Source organism: Pituophis catenifer, unplaced genomic scaffold (assembly GCF_029215685.1).
Source record: "Pituophis catenifer annectens isolate HBS135680 unplaced genomic scaffold, rPitCat1.0.hap2 SCAF_6, whole genome shotgun sequence".
NCBI lineage: Eukaryota > Metazoa > Chordata > Lepidosauria > Squamata > Colubridae > Pituophis > Pituophis catenifer.
The window spans coordinates 69,937,533-69,956,318 of NW_027256886.1; the positions used below are offsets into that span (position 1 = coordinate 69,937,533).

Below are 18,786 nucleotides of genomic sequence, written 5' to 3' on the forward strand. Positions count from 1 at the left end.
TTTTAAAAAAAATTCTAAGTTGCCCAGAGTCATATAGGAGTTGGGTGGCTGTAAGATAAAGCAAAGCAAAGAAAGCAAAGCAAAAAAATAGAAAGCCCAAACAATACAGGAAAATCAAAACAAACTTCTCTGTCTTTTTCCAAAACAAAAACCCCAAAACAACACCTTAGGAAGGACTTAGAGGCTATAGGCCACTTGAAATAAAAAGTTTTATAACAACAGAAATATTGAGGTACTATTCCAGATTGGACCTTGAGGCAGAGGTCTGATCAAGTGAAGCTTGTATCAGTGATAACAATATTGATTCCTTCATTGGGGTTCCTGGTACGAAGTTTTTCTCTTAAGCCAAAGGCAATGATAGAAAAAAATCACAGAGCCATAGGTTTGATGTTGGAATGAGTCAATATCTCATAGGAACAAAAGAAACAGTTTTTCTATTCCCAGTAGCAGTTGTTCTCTGAACACCATCAACAAGGCCATTGCTCACCTGAATTTTATTCATCCAATTGGCCCTAGGACAGAGATTTTCAGGATGTGAGACATTGGTGAAGATTCTCCACATCCTCATCTAAGTATCAATGTCATGGATTGAATAATTATTTTTAAGACAGGAGGTACACTGTGATTATTTTGGACTATACCAGTTGTGGGTTTCAAATTTTTTTACTACCGGTTCCGTGGGATGTGGCTTGGTGGGCGTGGCTTGGTGGGCATGGCAGGGGAAGGATACTGTAAATCTCCATTCCCACCCCACTCCAGGGGAAAGTTACTGCAAAATCCCCATTTCCTCCCGATCAGCTGGGACTTGGGAGGCAGAGAATAGATGGGGTGGGGCCAGTCAGAATTTTTACTACCGGTTCTCTGAATTACTTAAAATTTCTGCTACCGGTTCTCCAGAACTGGTCAGAACCTGTTGAAACCCACCTCTGGGCTGTACCATAAGAGAAGTTGATATGGTTTCTGTAACTGTTAGCATTCTTTTCTTTGCTTATAGCAAAAGCACTTAGACTTATATACCGGTTCATAGTGTTTTACAGCCCTCTCTAAGTGGTTTTACAGAGTCAGCATATTGCCCCCAATAACCTGGGTCCTCATTTTACCAACCTCGGAAGGATGGAAGGCTGAGTTGACCTTGAGCCGGTCAGGATCGAACTGCTGGCAGTTGGCAGAAGTAGCCATATTTAGAATTTTATAAGGTGGATACTTCATTATAACCACTGCACGTCTGAACCAATGAGACAAGCATCATTGTACAATCTTGGGGATGGGGACAAGATTTTTTTTCAAAGCCCCAGTTGACTTTATAATTTGGAGCTAAGCACTCTGTGTCCCCAATGTTAGCGAGGACAATTCCCTTACTTTGTAGTGCATGAGCCAATAATGGTATGTAATATTTCTTCAGTAGAAAATACAATTGTGGTCTGGATTGAAATGTCATCTGACAAGATGTCTATGTGACTGTCATGCTGATTATTCCTGAAGACTTTTCCTCAGATTCCGAGCACAAGAGTTCAATAACCCCATTTTGGGGGTCAGTGATTAGACAATAGTTCTGGATAGTCAAACCTACAGGGAACAACTATGGTAGGCAGTAACTCACCACTTGACAGTGAGAATCTGTCTAGCTGTTGCCCTGATGATATGATGATATGATAAGGTGTATACAAATGGCAAAAAACACGCCTTGTATGTGGGAATAAATTCTGGTGCCCAACCATAGCAAGAGAGTACCAGACTACAGCCAAGACTAATTTAAACCTTAACCAGAGACTGGAACTGTCACTTGTTTTATATATTTTATTTTTATATATGCATTTTTATGTCCTACCTTCATCTTTTCTAATATATTTAGCCTTGAGGGCTAAATTGATTAATAGCATATAAAGGCAGAGATCTCTGTAATGGTAGTTTAATACTCTGACGATGTCAGCAGATGGCTGATGAAAGCTTAGTAAAATAAAATTGTAATTCTTTTAAAATTTTAAAATCTTAAGTTCCGGAGTTCGCAGTATGTTTGCTTCTTTTTTTTACAAATATACCTGGAACTCGTATTTTTAGAATAGTTTGTAATATATAATTTATCAGTCAGTACAGATTTCTTGAGTGGCTTCAATGATATATATATATTATTGAAGCCTCCGAAACCTCCGAAAACATATGTATCTTTCATTGAAGCCACTCAAGGAATCTGCACTGACTGATAAATTTATTTCTGTCTGCCAAAACAGAGGTTTAAAAAAATGCTAAACTTTCAAAGACAAAAGCTAACTGAAATATTCAAAAGAAAAAAAAGAAATCTGAGAAAAAAATACACAAAAACAGAAAAGTAATATCCCTTTCTCCCAGTTAGATGACTGTTAGTAAAGCCCTGTTTTTTCCAAGCTTTTCTACAACCACATTTTTTAATTATTGAAAGAAAAAAAGTTGGAACTCTGTGTTTCTGGGATTGAAAAATGTTTTCATACCCTCTAATATTGAAGCAGAAGGATAATTTTTCAGTATTGCATTCCATTCATGCCAAACCTGAGAAAAGATGTTTCTAGAGAGTGGACTGGACCTAAGTGGAATCAGACAAAATTTCTCCTTCTCCAACCAAAAGGCCACTGGCATGGTAATTTCCTTTTCAGCAAAATCTCAGTACGACATCCCTATTCCATAATCTTCACTAAGTCTTATGTATTTTTATGTTGCTTCTATGCAACTGTTCTCCCAAACATGCAATTTCTGTTACATTTAATTTATTTTCTGCAAAGTTGCTAGTGCAGTTTCCAAAACTGTTCCCATGTGTGAGTTCATACTTTCAATTTTAGCAATTTGTACTGCAATTGTATCAACAGATGCTTGAGCAACAGCCTTCAACTCAAATGTCTTAAACTTAACTGTCGTGTTTTATTTATGTGTGAGTGGTCCTTGGTACTCTCTGAGCTTGGTTGTTTTCTTGCAGACATTTCATCATCCAAGCCAGCACCGATGATGTTACCTAATGTGGGTAATGAAACATCTGCAAGAAAACAACCAAGCCCAGAGAGCACCAAGGACCCCACATTTCAACCCTGAGCTACTAATATTTTCCTTTATTGGTTTATTTATTTGTCTAAGGCTGGAGTTTAAAAATACATGTTCAGATGGAGGCATTGTATTCAGTGGATTTTAAGAAATTGTAAAGGGCAGCCTTAAACCTTGAAGAGGCATAAGGTATCTTTTAATAACACCCCAAAGAACTTGGGGTGAATTTCCCCAATATTTTTTCCTTCATTTTAAGAGTTGAATTGTTGCAGAAAAATAGATGAATGAAATGAATTTTGAGATCAGAAAAAGCTTTTATTTATTTTGGCCAAAAGGTTCAGACATGCATTCTGTTTACATTCTGAACAAAAGACCTTCTTTAAGACACGTATCTTTATAGTAACAAAAAACAGGAAATGTGAAATAAACCTCCTATGTAAACCTCCTATAGGCTCTCCCCCTCCTCCCATTACAGGAAGGTTAGTTAATTCTTGTGGTTTGACTTCTTGAACTCTCCAACTGTAGAATAGTGCGTAACCTTGCGGTTTAACTTTTTGAACCCAGCAACTGTCTTTTATAATAATTAATCAAGGGGTCCTTCAGAGGTCATCTAGGCTGACCCCGTATTATTTCACTCTTATATTCAATTTCATTTTACATTCTGCCTTAGAATTAGGATTACTAGATGTAAAGCAAAAGGAGGCCACCTCCTCTGTCCAGCAGCCATAGCCTTAAAAATCAATTTCTTCCCTGCTTTTTCCAAATTTATGATCACTGTAGTCTGTGGCTCACATGACTTCTTATGTCTTTCTATTGTGGAGTTTGGAAAGCATGCCATAGTCCATTCCCACAATGCTAGTATATGTTCTTGAAAGTAAAGATTTGTTGGGAAAATACTGTGATTGAAAAACCAATCTTTCTGATGCTGGAAAAAGAAATTTCATATACATATAGCAGGGGTGGGTTCTACTTACCTTTACTACTCGTTTGGAATGAGATTGTGTGCGTACATGAGCATAGCATGTGCGATCCCATTGCATGCGCAGATCGCCGATGATGACATCCGGGGCGGGGCCTCCTGCCGGTTTTACTACTGGTTCTTGCGAACCTGTCTGAACCAGGGTGTTCTGTCCCTGTCCCACACACGCACCCCCACAGACGGCCTGGAGTTAATAAGCCACATGACAAAGTCTTTGAAGATAAAACTGGCAGCAACCCAGTGGCTAGTTGCCAATTCAGACTTTACTCACACAAAACAAAGATTAGACTGCAAGCATTCCGATAAAGCAAGCAAAGTTTCAGCAATACAAGGATTAGTCCAAATGCAGTCCGACAAGGCAGGCAGAAGTCCAGTAACGCAGAGATAATGGATTATTTCTACTTTTTGCTCGTCACAAACTGAACCGGCCACCACACCCACATTTATACCCTGTGGGGTATGGTCCAGTGACTCAGCTAATTTCTGGCACGCCTTCCCCTCTGCTGCGCACTCTTCTCCCTGCGCTGCTGTCGAGGATCCAGCCAGCACTTATCTCCTTCGTCGCTGTCCACCTGTGGCTGCGGGGACGTGCTTGGCTCTGGGCCTATTTCTCGGCCTTCGGTGTCCTCCAGAGGCATTGCCAGAGAGGAGGGTCCTGGAGAAAGAGGCCTTGCCAACTCCTCTCCCTCACTCTCAGAGTCTGCATCTGTCGATAGCCCAGGCTCAGGCAACGGAGCCACAACACAGGGGCAACCCACCACTGACATGTAGGTACACCTTTGTGCCTCTTTTTGTCATATTTTTCTTTTTTTGGCATGGATGCCAAGAAAGGTAAAGAGTTAGGTCTCCCCCCCACCCAAAAAAAATTATCTTCTTTGTCTGTGTCCTCCTTTGCCTGTTCAGATATCTGGTAACTGTCAGTGAAACAGACACTTTAAGCCTGGGAGAGCTTTACTTTGTCTTTTAACCACTTTAATCCTCTCCAAACACTCACATGGAAAGGCTCACTTCTGTTTGAATACAAATTGAACTCCGTTCTCATCCTTTTGAACCAGGTTCCCGGAGCAACATTTTATTCTTATTCAAACAGACATGAGTGAAGTGTCTATTCTGACTTCCCAGCGAATGCAATCCATGCATATTGTATACGGTCAAGATGTACAGCTAGAAGACATTTTCAGAAAAGGGGATTGGCTATTGATGTCAAAAACATGAAACTAGTTGTAATGAATGGCTACGGAGGGTTAAAATATTGGGAAGGGCTCCTGATCACCTCCAGATGCTCTCCTGACTTGGTGGGGTTTCTTGATATGGATTACATCATACTTCCTGCTGCACTCTGACATCTTACAATCAGTGGTGGGTTCCGCCCGGTTCTGCCGAGCCGGTAGCGGTGACGATATGACATCACCGAACCGGTTCTGCTCTCCCGCCCCCTGCCCCCCCTGCATTATTCTTACCTTTTATTTGGCCCCACCCCCAATCTATTGCTGCCTCTTGAGTCCCAGCTGATCGGCTAGAGGGAAAAAACCTGTTTAAACTGTTGCCGTGGGGCTTCAAAGGGCCACCCTACAGCTGATCAGTGTTTAAAGAAAACAAATGAGTGGACCGGTGCCTGAAAAAATAAATGGGTAGACCAGTGCCTCCAAAAACAAATGAGTAGACCGGTACAGCTCTGCAAGCAGTTAAAAGCCTGGTAAACCAGTACCTCTGCTAAATCCTAAAGAATTGTCACATGACCATCAAGCCACACCCACAAAATAGGACATGCCCACAGAACCGGTAGTAAAAAATTTTAGAACCCACCCCTGCTTACACTGATGCAAAACTTACAAAAGTTGAGAAAGCATTAAAGACCAAAATAGAGAGGTACATGTCTATCTGGTTAAATTCCAAGCCGGGAGAAAGACACTGGAAACATGGAGGCTGATTAGAAAGATGTTTTAATGAAGCAGAACCACATGGGTGGTTCTGGGCAGCTGACCACATGAAGTTGAGAGTTGGGGTTTTTTTATACCTTCTCTTGGGCTTTGCACTTGAATTTCCTGTTCCTGTGCAAGAACATGTATTCTATTGGCTGTTGTCAGACTCTCATGGTGCCAATGGTAAAAATCCTAGGAGTTTGTCTGAGCTAAGCTTGGTTGAGGTTTGGCTGATGCAATGAAGGGGCTTGTTGGGCAATTCCTATTGTGGCTGAGGGCTAATCCTACCTTTGTTCAGACCTTGCTGCAGGGAATAATGAATTACCAAATCTGCATTTCTAAAAGCTGATCTCAGCTTAGTATCTGCTTGGGGGCAGGGAACTGGGGTTCTGAGATTCTGTCTTCCTTAAGATTTTTATTTCTCTTTTAGGGAAAATATTTTATCCTGCCTTTTAAAAAACATTTCTCAATTTTTTTTCATTCTTCTAGGAGAGGGATGGGTGCTAACTTTCTACAAAACAGTTTATACCTTTCAACTATCAGAATCCCTAAAACAGATGTGCATATTTTGACACAGGAATCTGAACACAAATCCTGACCTTTGGCTTCCAAGAGGGTATTGTCCCCTGAACTGGCCCTACTAATCCATGACTTCTACAGCTGTAGCCTTCAAAACAGACAGACATTTCCTCTTAGCCCTTGTTTACTTCCTAGAGCAGGACTCTCCAACCTTGGCAACTTTAAGCCTGGAGGACTTCAACTACTAGAATTCCCCATCCAGCAAAGGAATTCTGGGAGTTGAAGTCCGCTAGGCATAAAGTTGCCAAGGTTGGAGACCTCTGTCCTGGAGAATCCAAAGAAGATGCCAAAGTTTGGCTTCTTCTTGTCAACTCACAAAGCACTTCCATGTCTGTTATCGAATTGCCATGGACGGAAAGGGGGAGGAACATTCCATGCATACCTTCAGCCAGAGTCAGAACTCAGATTACCATAGCAGGCTTGTGAGGTGTGCAATTCTAAAGCTTGCTGGAGCACCTCGTTGGAGAATGTGATTTATGACACAGATTGAGGGGAAGGGAGAAACAGGGATAAAGTTCAGCCATAACTCACATGAGGTCAGATCTGACTCCGCTAGGGTATTGCCGAAATGTTGTTCCTAATAAATGCCTGGATTTCTTTTGAAATTTGGCTCGAGGCTCATGAATTAATTAGGGCGTCTTTCGGAAACCTGACACTTCTCTCATGTCCAGTCCAGAGACACTGGGCCCTGTGGCCCCAGAATATCTATCTACTCTTTGCCCAGCAGATGTTTGAATGTTATTTTTGGCTCCCATTCAACATCTTTCGTCATGTTCAGTACCAGATAAGCTAGCTTTGCTCTTCTTAGGGCTCATTCCCCTATGAGCTCTGGTTTATTATCTCTCTATTTCTTGGGGAAACTAATACACCCAAACCATGTGGCTATTTTCAATCTCCAATTTATCTGCATTTTTCAAAAATCTCCCTCTCTCCTCCTTCCAGTGCAGGTGGTCCTTCACTTACGACTACAATTGAGTTCAAAATTTCTGTTGCTAACCGAGTCAGTTGTTAAGTGAGTTTTGTCCCACTTTAAGTTAAGTGAATCACTGGAGTTGTGAATCTGGCTTCCCCATTGACTATGCTTGTGACAAGGTCGCATCACCTGACACTGCGACCGTCATAAGTATGAGTTAGTTGCCAAGCATCTGAATTTTGATTATGTTACCATGGAGGTGCTGAAATGGTTTTTAAGTGTGAAAAAGTCACCTTTTCCCCTACCATTGGAACTTCAAATGGTCACTAAACAAACTGTTGTAAGTCAAGGACTACTTGTAGTTCTTCTTTTGGGCCTCTTCCCAAAGTGAGGTCCTTCCCCTTTACCTCAAAACAAAGGGGTTTTTTTGTTTTTGTTTTTAAGGAGGACAAACTGTAGCTGAGAAAATCTTGCTTCAGCAAAACCTTTCCACACAGTCTTCTCCTTCTGGAAGGCAGGATTGCAAAAATGCCAAAAATTCATTCTATTCAAAAGTTAGTTGTGGTTCATCCCTGGTGTACGTGCCTATTTTTGAAGCATTTGAAGGCATTTGAAGTCTCCTTCCTGTTTGCTCAGGCGTCTAGTCTAGGATATGGATATCAGGTCTCTGAGGCTCTCTGCCTACATGTAATTCAGGCTTGGGTGAATGGCTGAGTGAATGTGGGCAGGAAAGGATTTGCTGTTCACTATACTAACATTGTAAATTTAATATAGATATTGTAAGGCATTAGTTTCAAATGGTCCTTGATGCTATGAGTTTTGAAGGAAATCCAAGATTTAGAATCAATGAAGGGATTCATTTAGAGCACCATTGGGCTGTTCATACCCAAAAACGATATAATTCTAGGCATTGTACAAAGCACTTATATCAGCTACATATTTAGGCAGCGTGAAAATAATACATTTCAACATTTGAAGTGAAAAATGTTATGCAGAAATTTCTGAAAACGTAGTTTTTACTTTAGCTGTAGACATTAATACACACATAAATAGTTCCTTTGTAATATTTGATATATGGTGTGATTTGATAGGCTTTGTTCTGTATAAGGGAGAAAGATAAGAAAGAGAATTGGGGTTATTTCCCTTTTAAACTATCAGATGGTTCACCAAAGCTATTCTGTTCAGTATCTCCTGAAAATATTTATTTTGAAGTGTTTTGTGTCATTTGAGTATGTAACAATATCACTCTAGAACTTGTTTGCAGCATTTATTTTGTGTTGTTTTAAATTCCCAACTAAACAGTTTCTCTTATTATGATTTTTATTTATGGAAAAATTAAAAAAACCCAATAAATTAAAGTAAAAAATAAATTTATTTATGGAAAAAGAGTCAATATTTGTTTACAATCCTGCTAGTAATAGGGAGCATAAGAAGAAACCTATGAAGTCAAGATAAATTTATGGATGAAGTCAAGATAGAGCCTGGATAGCTCTGCAGACAAGGCACTGTAATTTAACACCAGCTGTCTGCAATTAAAGTAAGTCCGAATCTTGCCAGGCTCAAGGTTGACTCAGCCTTCCATCCTTTCTAAGGTAGGTAAATTGAGGACCCAGTTTGTGGGGGCAATAAGCTGACTTTGTATAAAATATACAAAAGTATGAAGGCTATTGCTTAACGCACTGTAAGATGCCCTGAGTCTCCGGAGAAGGGTGGCATATAAGTCAAATTAAAAAAAAAATTAAGATTAAATATGATTTGGCATTACTTCTGAACTAAAATTTAGAAAACAACTTCAAAAGCTGTTTGAATTATTAAACTTTGTACAATATGGCTAAAGTTTGTGAGACAGTCAGAAAATAGCATAGTATTCTTTTAATAATATAAAATGGAATTCTATGACTTTTATGTACAGTTTTCTACAAACCATCATCAAATGAAAGCTTTCGTGAGTCTATAAACTCAAAATCTTGAAAGTTTGCTCCCTCCCACATGCTGGGGTAGACCAGGTGTCTCAATAGAAAAACACTTTATATATATACAACACATATAAAGTAATAGTGCTACATGCAATCTGTAGCTATCATAAAAGTTCATAAGAATCCATATTTTCAGTCTATGTTTTTGTGTTAACTCTGGAAAACTATCAGACAAATGACATGAAGGAAAGCTTCAGTGCTTGATATGTTGGACAGAATCACTCTATCCTATATAAGGAATGCAAAGAGCAATTATATCCTCCATTACATCCTCCTATCCATCATTTGTAACCTTTTCATTTTTCCCCAGAGAAAATGTACAAATGAGGAAATGGTAGATATGCTGCACATTCACAAGGACTGGGAACTCTCCATCCAGAAGCTAATATAATATACATTAGATATTTTATTGTTCATTATTCCATCCAAAAACAAGCGAGAGCGGTGCGTTGGCCTAGAGGTGATGACACTCGCCTAACACCTGGAAGGTTGAGAGTTCAATCCTAGGTAGTGGCAGATGTTTCTCTATCGGGGCGCAAAAAGAAAATATCTGCTGCGAACTTCATGTAGGTGTTAGGAAGGGCTTCCATCAGTAAATGCTCAACTCCATTCAGTTGCCCCTACTCCACCTCAAACAAAGGGATTACAGGGTCATAAAAAGGAAATAAAATTCTACCTCAAAACAAGTATTGTCCGACTACACACAGAGTGACATAACAAAGACAATAAGATTTCATGTTCAAATGAATGTTATCTTTTAACTGAGTCCGAGATTTACCAAAGCACACGTGGAAAAACACAGAGTTGTAGTCTCCCTCTCTGCATGTTTTTATGTGTGTGCAAGAGAGAGAGAGAGAGAAAGGAGAAAGAAAGAGAGTAGTAAGGAAATAGGATTTCTCATAAAGTAATGTGTTAAATGGAGAATCAACTAGTATAATTGGTAAATGATGTTTTTCCTTAGTTGGACTTATGTAGAAGCTACTTGAGTTTCATCTGCAACCGGCAGCAACATTTGTAGATTTTCCCAATGGGTGGTTTTGGGGAAATCAAAGATGGCTTCCACTTATCACTTATATGGAATCAATTGATTTCCATATAGGCCTGGCTGTTTTGTTATGTTGGAAGGAAAATCCATCTGGTTCAGTTCCAAGCCAGGAGAAAGGCACTGGAAACAAAATGGAGGCTGGAGGCTGATTGGAAAGAGAGGTTCTCTTTATTGATGAAGCAGAATCACCACATGTGATTCTGGGCAGCTGACAAAATAGAGTTTAGAGTAGGGTCGGTTTTTATACCTTCTGGATTCCTATGGGGGGGGTCATGTAGAGGTCATGTAGGGGTCATAGCTGGCTCTATAGGCAAAAGAGGAAATGCAAATCCTAGATGTTTGTCTGAGCTAATTTTGTCAACCTTTTGTTTGTTGCTTATCTGAGTTTCTGTCTTGACCCAGTCTTTCTGAACGGATTACCAAATCTGCATTTCTAAAAGCTGGCCTCCTCAGTTTCTGCTTGGGGCAGGGAGATTTGGGCTGGTTGCTGTTTTTAAGATTTTTTCACTGATGACAGTTTCTTGGGAAGAATTAATAGCTGCTGGAGAAAGAAGAAGGTAATCAGAGCTTGATAAGATTTGCCATGAACAATACATTAAACTAGTTTTAATTTCTGGTTGGACAGGAAGTTAATCTGGATAGTAGGGTTTTTTTTTTAATATGCCATTTCTAAAGCAATAAAACAATTTTATTGTTTGTTTAGTTTGGGGATTCTGTTCTCTTCTTCACATTTCATGGAAGAGACACATTTATTTTATAGTTCAAAGGTATGTTGTTATCACAGACAATATTAATTTGCTGTAGAAATGCTAAAACAGTTATTTGCTGTTTTATATAAAAAAGAATCCTATAGTAAACATTTTGCAAACAGACCAGCACATCCTTTCATATTTATGTTTGAACATTAATTTAGTTCACATATCAGATGCTTGTTTGCTTAAAATCCCTTACATAGTATTTAAACAATTACGGTCTGTAATCTTTACGTATGGGGTATTATCAGATGGATAAAATAAGATTTGATAGACATTCTGGAGGGAAATCGAATATGCAAATGAAAATGAACGCAGAACTGTTAATATTTGTGCCTGATTGGCTCAGAGAAGGAGATAATCCTTAAGAGTTGATGGTGCTTTATTAAAAACTTGTAAGACATTATGAAGAACAACAGAACTGATCCTGCATGCTTTGTAAAAGTACTGAACCATGGAGACTTTTGAAAAGGTTATCCACAAATTACAAAACAATTAGAAGTACACAATTGAAAAAAAAACCCAATCCACTTAATGATTTAAAAAGTATAAAAATATGTAGTGGTCTTATTTTTTTTTAAATTAAATTATTAAATTCAGATGAATATTTGTTATAGCAAAAAGGGCCAGGTGATTAACATTTTATTCAAAAATTGGATATTCATGTTTGTTTGTTTATTTATTTGTTTTGCTATGGAATACTGAATAGTGGGTGGGAAAAATACTAAGTTTTTCCCAATAAAGGACAGCATCTGGTAGATGGGCTGAAGCTGGAAAAGTCAATGATAGGTGCAACTGCATGATTAAAGGCCTTTTGTAATTGCATCAAACGTGGGAAAAGGGGATGGGAATTTTCCAGACATATACACACAATTTTGTATTTACAGTAGATTTTGCTTCACTAACTATGCATATACCATTCTATGCAATTACAAACATAGCATTTTACATTTTATCTGTTTTCCTCTCTTGGTTTGGCAGTTTCTTTCTGGGGGTTTATTTCTGGCTTCCTAATGCTTTATCCTAAGGAAGAGGGAAAATAACTCTTTTTGAGGCTTGTGGGACTACAACACCCTTGTCAAGCTATCCTCCCTGACATCTAGCCCACTGTCTGAGAACTATAGACTTTTCCATTAGCCATTTTGCTCAATGGATCGCTTTCTTGGGTTCAGTTTCCTCCTGCTGGGCCTCTGGTGGCAGATACCTCCTCTTTGATATACACAATATTACAAGTCCATGCTGTACAATCCAAAAATGTCCAACAATCTTCTCTTCCATTATATGATGCTATTGCCCTTTTATGTTTTAATGTTTACAACTAGAAGACAGGTGTTTTAATCAGGGGTGGTATTCACTTACCTTCACTACTGGTTCGCAAACTGGAGTGCACACTCATGTGCACTTGCTTCGCTTGCAAGTACCACCTCCGCGCATGCTCACGATCTTTTGTGTATGCTCAGAGCATCAAAAACAGGATGTGATGACATCCGGATGGGTGGGCGGAGCCTTCCACAGCCGCCATTACCGGTTTGCCCGAACTGGATAGAACCAGCTGAATAGCACTGCTGGTTTTAATTAAGCTTGAAGCTTCTCTCTGTCTACATGACACAGAATAATTTTGACCCACAGACTTTGTGACTGTTGCATCATCCCAAGTCCATCAGAGCAATACACCCTCTCATATATATATAAAAGACCAGGACTTGAATGGTCTTGGTCACTAACTCAACCTTCTTATTATTCTATCGTGCTCTTGGAGCTCTGCTCCAATGATAACTGCTGTAATAGCATTTGTGAAGGATATCAGGTTGGAGCTGGTTAGAGCAAGCACTTATTAAGGACTTATGCTGATTTAATAATCTACTCCTTACCTTCTGCATAAATGGAAATTGGGTGGCTTTTGAGATTATTGCCAATTTAATATTTTCTGAATTGTATAGATACCCTGTTCCCCCCAAAATAAGACATCCCCTGATAATAAGCCCAATCGGGCTTTTGAGGGCATGGCAATAAGGCCAAGCGCTTATTTCAGGGTTCAAAAAAATATAAGACAGGGTCTTATTTTTGGGGAAACATGGTAGCTAATGAGGTCGTTAATTATTGTACTGTCCTATATTCTTGGGTGACAGGATAGGGTCAACCTCATAGCCATTTTGGGAAGCAAATGCAGGGGAGGGCACAATGCTATCTTTAGATAATCTTGGTATGAGTAGAGCAAGGTGGGATGATACCTTAACCTGCTAATCTAAGTTTAGATTTGGGGTTGGTGAAAAAGTTTAAATCTCTCATTTCTATGTGATCTTTATAAGAAGGCTGATTGGTACAACCAACTTGTACAGTACAACTTTACTTTCTCTCTCTAGGTCAAAGGACCTAATAAAGGAAGCTATCCTTGACAATGACTTCATGAAGAACCTGGAATTATCTCAGATCCAGGAAATTGTGGATTGTATGTATCCAGTGGAATATGGCAAAGACAGTTGCATCATCAAAGAAGGAGATGTTGGCTCACTGGTGTATGTCATGGAAGGTATGTTACACAATTGAAAACTGAGAATTTATGTGAAGTATATGCGTGCTTGCTTTTTCCCTTACCATACCTGATTGCACAGAGTTGACTTCTGGCAGACAGGAAATGTTCTGAAATTGTTCAAGACCATCATAATATTCTGAAAGAACTCTTAAATGATTCCAACTTGGTTTAGGTCTGGTGTGCTGCAGTTAGGACTTATTCTAATGATGAGAATCATTACATATCACAAGTCTCTCTGTGATTTGCTGCAGGGTTGTTTAAAATAGTCCATGTAAAAAGTAAGAAGGTTGACAAATACACTCTCTCAATAAGGGAGGCTTATATAGGACACAGATTTCAATTGCATCATCCTCACAATTCTTCAAAATTAGTGTGAAGCGCAACTTTTGATTGTCTTTTCTTTGGCCTCAAAATGCTGGAAATGGGTGAGAAACACTGGCAGCCATGCTATTTTTTTTTCCAGTTGACCAAAGGAAAAGTTGTAAACATTGGGCTCAGGTGATGTTCCACCTTTTCAGCTAACCACAACTTCTGAAGGAATAAAACTTCCTCATTTTTTTATATTCAGGACATGAGAAATACAGTATGCAGCACAAATATGCTCTTGAGAGCTTTTTAACATTAAGGTTCCGTTGGTGGACATGCGAGTCTGGAAAAGGATGCATTTGAATTTAAATCAGCTCAAACATACCTGTTCTGAAGCATCTTTCCCCACCGCTTTCAGCAATTCTTTTAGTCAAACATCTATTGTCTTGGAGTTGTCTGGCTATTGTGAGAGCTCAGACAAAGAGGCTCCTTTTTGAAGGAGGCACTCAGAAATGCAACATGCACACCCTCATCCTTTCTGAAATATCTTTCAAGCTTTGTATCTTAAGCAATACATTTCCCCGTAACACACGTGTCATATCTCTGTCTAGCCAACGCAAAAGTAATCAGCAACAAAAATAGGAAAAAAAAAAACTCCACTGCTAACAGCAAAGAAGATTCCCTCTTCTTGATTTTTATTGAAATGCCTTTGGAAATAGTGTTACTGTACTGGAAAAAATAGCATGGTGCCAGGCTTTATAACATGTTTCTAGCTAAGAGCAGTGTGTGTGTGTGTGTGTGTGTGTGTGTGTGTGTGTGTGTGTGTGACTAATAGTTCACTTGATCCCTGGAGCTGCGATATGGGCCGAGGGAAGGATTTGATACAGGCTGTTATATAAGCAGAGAAAATCAAGCCGAGAGATCTTTTTGTCAGGGTGGAGAAATTGACTGGAAACTGACCAGGAGTATTAAGATCATGTTATCTGATTAGTTCTCTGTATTTTTGAGGTTGCTGTGGATGCTGGGGGAAAAAAAAATGGTTGTTGTCTGTAAAACCTGGAAGATTTGATGCAGCAAAAGTCATATGCAGACCGCTCGTGTACCTTGGCATTATAAAAAGATCCAGCTTTGTTTTAGTTAAGAGTCCAGAGGCATAAAAAGGACAGTTGGGGCTTCAAAAGATTGAGCATCATGGGAATGAACAGAACCTAATCTGGAGCTGGTGAAAAGAAAACAGTAATTACCTTATGATTCTGTTACTGAGCTGATTGCATCCTCTATGCAGATATTCGCTGTACGGTCAAAGGACAGAGTAAATACCGAACAGACGATTCACTTGTTCTTTTGAAGACTATCTAATGCCAGTTGAATGGTTAAAGGCACCACATTCCCACTTCTTACAGTTCAAAGATTGGTGTTTGGGTCAAATCCAGCTCATGGGACCTGACAATAGCTCAGCAGATTATGAAAGTTTTACTGAGATGTCTTCTAGGATTCTATTTCTGAGATGATTTTCTTTCCATTTGCAGTCAATTCCCAAGGCAGCGGTTTTATTTTGAAGAATGCTTGAGGTTTGCGGTCTATCCTCTACTGTTTCCTTATTTACTTACCCTTAAATTTTTGTCACCCTCTTTAGAATATACCTTATCTTTCTGAGTTTCCAAACAACACCCTTTGTAACATCCTTTGTAATATTGCATATTACATATGCAATATTATTGCATAATACTCCCTCTCCCTCTCCCTCTCCCTCTCCCTCTCTCTCTCACTGAAAGCTCCATTCCTTCTTCCCCCTCGGAGCTTTCAGGTTGCCTTGATGCTGACCCTGACTCCCACGCCTCCTTCTCATCTGATTCGGTTGCTGACAGGCCACAATAATATAGTTCTCACCATGTAAGGATAATTAATTTTAAAATCACTGTTATTCCTCTGTAAGGGATCAAAATGGGGAAAATACAATATTTTAATGTTATCATTGATGTAAAGTACCTGGATATTTGTTGTGGTCTGCCAGCAGCCTGCAGAGCTGGCGGCGGAATCGGACAGTGAGGAGGCTGGGGACAAACATGGGCCAGTCCTGGAGTCTGGGGAAGGCCCAGACGAGGGCTCTGCGTTGGAGGCAGAGATGGGGCTAGGGCCATCTGGGAGTGATGCGCGGACTCCAGAGCCCCCAGAATGAGACAGCAGAGAGGCAGAGGAACAGGAGGAGCCTGTTCCTAGTGCATGCATGCGCAGAGCTGCCAGAAGGCAAGAGCAGCTAAAGCAAAAGGGATGACTCGGAAGTAAGGCCAGGAGATGATTGGCCCCTCCCATAAGGCTTAAAAGAGAAACAAAGGCACTTGGGCCTTTTTGCAGGAAAGCAATGTTGCTAACTCTGTTTCCAGTCAGCGTCTCTTGTTTGTTTCTGAACTTCATGGGGCTTTGCCAAGTAAGACCTTTGGCAGGATGTCAAAGAAGATAAAGGTTGGTAATTATCCTGAAGGACTTCTTCTGAAGAACTTGTTTTGCGACTCAGCTGGGAATGAACGTAATTCTCAGCTGTTACAATAAAATAGGTTTATTTGGGATTAATTCTGACTTATAATGACTCAGTAAGCCTAGGTCACAACTGTATCTTCATGTATTTTCTTTAATCTTCTTTTGTACATGATGTGTAATACAATGTTATTGCAGTTATGTCAGATATTCTAACAGAAGAGACAAAGGACACTCCCAAGAACCTCAAATAGGTTTAATAATCTGTACCCATGTATAACCATTTCTGAGATATGATGCATTTGAGAGAATGGACTATATTCTGTCACTGTGTTTTCAAAGTTTTGGGAAAAAGCAAGTGGTGTTATTGTATTTCTACATTTCCTATACTTTCAAAATATAGTAACACATATTAGAGCCCTGTTGTTGATCATAATCAGTAGTGGTAAGTTAAGGTACCAATTCCGACTAAGCTAGCTGTTGTTTTTGTTGTTTTTTTCTTTACTAAAGAAATGAAAGTGCACTGAAACTACAGGTAGTCCTCGAGTTAAGACCGCAATTGAGCTCAAAATTTATGTTGCTAAGTGAAACATTTGTTAAATGAATTTGCCCCATTTTACGACTTTTCTTTCCACATTTGTTAAGTGAATCACTGCAGTTGTTAAATTAGTAACACTGTTGTTAATCGAATCCAGTTTCCCCATTGACTTTGCTTGTCAGAAAATCACAAAAGGTGATCACACGACCCCTGGGACACTGCAACCATTGCAAATGTGAATCAGTTGTCAAGTATCCAAATGTAAATCACGTGACCATGGGGATGCTGCAACGGTCATAAGTGTGAAAGATGGTCATATCTTCCTTTTTTCAATGCCATTGTAACTTTGAATGGTCACTAAGTGAACTGTTGTAAATTGAGGACTACCTGTAGTAAGTTTAGGTGATAATGTTATAAACAGTATAGTAGTCAAGATTCCAGCTAATATTGTACTTTTCATATAAACTTGTACACTATATGCATTGTACATTTATATAAATTCCTCTTAGCTTTTTTGTCTATTGTTTGTTCAAGAAGGCACACAAAAATATGTTGGTAATTTTTAACTGGTTATTCATTGATCACAGAATTGAGTAGATTTATATTTTGCCTTTTAACATTTTCATGAAATATTGGGAATACGTTTCCAAAATCCTTTTGTCTATAGGTCATATCCTACACTTGACAAGGTGTATGTAGATGCTTTCTCAAATTCCTGTCTTGGATTTTAACCTACAGCTTCATAGAATCAGATCAAGTTTATTAAGTCTGCCAAAACATACATTGTGTACTTTCTAATATGCTAAAACAGCTATTAGAGATAGATTAAGTTGTTGTACACCAAGACATCACATTTTGTGTCTAATACTGTCTGTTTTCCAGTCCAGTTTTTATTGGGATCCCAAATTATTTAAAAGAAATACTTCGAAAAAATATTCTTATGTTCAACCATTGTGGGGAAAAAAGAGAGATTAAACACATAAGCTAAAATTTCCCTTTTTGTTGTCTTAATGACTGTCTACATCCTCTTTTACAAATTTGTATGCAGACGACAGCATATGTTAACTTTATTGGCAAGAGGTTTATAAAACCTGAAGGTGTAGTTTGCAGACATTTTAAGCACTGCATTCTAAAAAGCATGTGCTGTCTCTGATATTCTCTTGAGTACATGGACTCCAGTGTGTAAAAAAAACCCAAAAATTAAATTGCATAGATTTTATATACAACTATCAGTAGAAACCTTCGTTTTTCATGAAGTATTATATAAAGCTATGAGAATTGCAGCCAATTCCATTTTATGCAGATTTAATGTCAGTTTGCTAACCTTCATCCACTTCTGGATCTCTAATGACCACAATTGAAGTCAGACATGAGATACACAGTTTGATGTCCCCAGTCATCAAGAAGGGCCATACTGTTGGCCCTTCTTTCAAGCCACTTCTTGTTAAGGGAGCATTAGAACCAGGGGTGAAATGCTTCCGGTTTGGATCGGATCGGGCAATCCGGTAGCGATTGTGGCAAATGGTTCACAGAACCGGTAGCAATTGTGGCGCGAGGCTCGACTCACCCGCCCAAGTGTCATTACTTCCTTGTTTTAACCAGGAAGTAATGTGTTTTTTACCTTCTGCGCATGCGCAGAAGATTTTGCACATGCGTAGAGGGTCTGAGTGCACGGCGCATGCATTTCCGAACTGGTAAGGAAGGTAAGTAGATTTCACCCCTGATTAGAACAGTATAATTTGATAAAGGATGACATGGAGAA

The 18,786-nt window shown here is 39.2% G+C and overlaps 1 protein-coding gene across 2 annotated transcripts in view; it reads left to right on the forward strand.

The window, feature by feature from the left end:
• PRKG1 (protein kinase cGMP-dependent 1) overlaps positions 1-18,786 on the forward strand; it is an 884,536-nt gene that overhangs the window by 185,083 nt on the left and 680,667 nt on the right. For both annotated transcript variants that reach the window (XM_070945009.1, XM_070945008.1), the window contains exon 2: positions 13,536-13,702. In XM_070945009.1, coding sequence (XP_070801110.1) covers positions 13,536-13,702 — 167 coding nt within the window. The remainder of the gene's footprint in view (positions 1-13,535; positions 13,703-18,786) is intronic.